Below are 2,803 nucleotides of genomic sequence, written 5' to 3'. Positions count from 1 at the left end.
TTTAATATTTAATAAAGAAAATAAAATAATAATAAAATAAAGCTTCTTTTCCAATTTATTCTAACCACAACGCAATCCTCATTCCTCACTTCAAAGTTCAAATTCCTCTTTCTCTGTTCGTCGTAGCATCACTTGAATTCTCTGCTCAGAGGTCGGTGCCATTCGAAAATACTTCTTCAATCTTACACTCTTCTATGTTCGTTAATAGATTTTATTCTTTGATTTAAATCTTCGTTCTGTTGAGTTGGATTGATTGTGCGCCATGATAATTTGTAAGCGAGCTATTTAGTGAGAAAATTCTGAACCCTAGGCAACTCATTCATGTTGTTGTTGTTTTGATGTTTTCTTTTTCACTATTGGTTGTGTTACAAGGTCGGTGGTTCTACTGAATGAATGAGTGATTAATCAATTTGTTTAAATTGGAAAAAAATGTTTGAAACTTTCAGCGTTGGCTATTGATTACTTGTGCTTTGAGCTCAATTATGATTATGAGGATTCGCACTTTTTAATTTAGATGTTGTTGGGGGAATGGTGTAGGACGCAGTTATAGAGTGTATAGGTGCTTCACGTAACTGTGGTGTCAGGAACAAAAATCGGACCGATTTTTGGGAACACAAATCGGACTCTTTGATTTGTGTTTTAAAACTTAAAAAAATTTGGGGTACACAAATCGGACCCATATCCCAAATTTTTTTAATGTTTTAAACACAAATCGGAGGGTCTGATTACCTTTTGCCAAAATTTAAATTTTCTCTTCCACACTAATCGGACTGTACGATTACTAGGCTTAATTTTTTTTACAATTCGTCCCTTATTTCAGAAAAAACTGTCTCACATGCATGTCTAGCACCCACATTCTCCACAACACATAACAGAGACATGCTTCTCATATCCAAAAAATGAGCCTGAGGATTGTGTGCTTGGTGTCATTTTCTTCTTTTTTTTAATTTATTTATTATTATTATTTTATGGATGGCATAAGTTTATAAGCTTTTTGTTGACTTACCAATGATGGTTGAGGTTTTTTAGAAGCTGTTCATATTTAATTTCTTATTATTTTGTGTTATTGAAGTGGCATTTGATCATTAAATATTGTAATGGCTTGAGCTCACTGAATTAGTGAATTAGGTTTGGTAGTAACCAGTAAGCACCAGAAACTTCAGAAGATTATTGCGTGCATTTTTAGATCAGAGATTTGGCATCTAAGTTATTCGATGGTTTTTATTCAATTTACATATTAACTTAACTTTCTTTCCTTTTGCTTATTCTCCAGGAGAAGGTAGAATAACTATTTCTCAATCAAAACTGGGGCAGCTCCTGAATTTTCTATTGCAATTTTCTGGTACATTATTGAATATACGTTTTTTAATAAATAAATAATTTATACGTTGATAATTTTTTGTGCGCAAGTTAGATTGGCCATTATGTATTTCTACAGGAGTGTATGAATAATGGGATCAGCTTGCTGTGTTGCTGCGAAGGGTCGCAGTGTACCTAAAAGAACCGGAGAGAAAGGTTTGCATCAAGCTGGATATTCACCGAAATGTGGCTCTGGATTGAATGGTAATCATGTGCCTATCACCAGGGAGAACGAGAATCCCACCTGTCAGAACTCTCACTTGACTAGCAGAAATGTGAGCATGGAATTTAAAGGTCCATTAAGTTCTGAAAGAGGTCATTTATCAGATGGAGGAAGCACCCTGGAGAATTCTGCAACTCCAATATCTCAGAAGTCCCCTTTTGATGACACATTTGTTCCAAATCTGATGGCTACTCCATCTGGTAAATCTCAAAATTTAGTGACACTTTTGTATTCACCCTTTATTTTTTTGGTCTTTGCCTCCCTAGAACCTGAGATCATGGGGATGAGCTTGCCTATCACATGACCAACCTAGTGTTGGTTTTGTCCTTTACCTTAAGCACAATGCTTATGGGGACTCACTCAATTAAAATATGAGGAATGCTAGGGGGCCAGCAACTTTTGTGATTTGTAGCCATCAAATAGCCATCAATGATGGTTTTAATGGTGTGAGATTGGTGTGAGATTTCATCCAATAGCTCACTTTTTTTTGCTGGTTATATGCTGGTCAGAATTTAACAAAGTTGCTGGCCTCCTAGACTTTTAAAATATTTATGTTCATCATCCTCTGGTTTGGAATTTATGGGTTCTTACTTAAGTACAATGCCTTGTTCTTCACCTTTTATTTTGGATGTTTCCCATTTTGCTCTAAAGTTTTCGAAATTTGTTTTAACGTCTCTACTGGGGTATTCACCATTTATACATTTTTGTTTCAGTTGCTATTTTGTCCATTGATATTTTCTTTATTCTTTTTCTATGTACTTGTTGCAGATCTGTCCATATCAAGCAAATTTTCTATGATGGTTAGTTTTGCACAACTGAATTAGAATAATGTTCTTCATGGTGCAGGATGTAATTTTTAGGTTTTTTACGGTTGTATTACTTGGCTCACTTAGTCTATATTTCTCTTTTGGTGAAGAATTCTGTAGACTCTTCAATTCCGAATCATTCATTTCCAATTCCTCCGGTTTTCTCAGTGCCTGCACTAGATCATCATTCTAATTCTACACCATCAAGACGGGCACATCGATCTCCAGGTCATCCACTATTAAGACAGATTTCAGATAGTCAGATCTTGGGTCTGAAATCACCGGGCTACTCGATTTCTGAGGGAAGGCCATCATTTGTATTCTCCCCCTGTAGCAATGAAATGGCAACAGGATCCCTATATGGATCATCCGATGGCTGGTCCATGCGCACCTTTTCAGAGATGGTGGTTTCTTC

General features: G+C 35.9%; 1 protein-coding gene across 1 annotated transcript in view; it reads left to right on the top strand.

The window, feature by feature from the left end:
• Nucleotides 35-2,803, top strand: part of LOC107645271 — a gene marked incomplete in the record, with an annotated part of 3,595 nt that continues 826 nt past the window's right edge. The window contains 5 exon segments of the mRNA XM_016349261.2: nucleotides 35-151; nucleotides 1,274-1,342; nucleotides 1,439-1,782; nucleotides 2,351-2,382; nucleotides 2,499-2,803. Of these exon segments, the coding sequence (XP_016204747.1) occupies nucleotides 1,452-1,782; nucleotides 2,351-2,382; nucleotides 2,499-2,803 (668 nt within the window).

Source organism: Arachis ipaensis, chromosome B06, assembly GCF_000816755.2.
Source record: "Arachis ipaensis cultivar K30076 chromosome B06, Araip1.1, whole genome shotgun sequence".
Taxonomy (NCBI): Eukaryota; Viridiplantae; Streptophyta; class Magnoliopsida; order Fabales; family Fabaceae; genus Arachis; species Arachis ipaensis.
The sequence above is the reverse complement of the archived record's forward strand: the minus strand, read 5'-3'. Positions and strand labels throughout refer to the sequence as shown.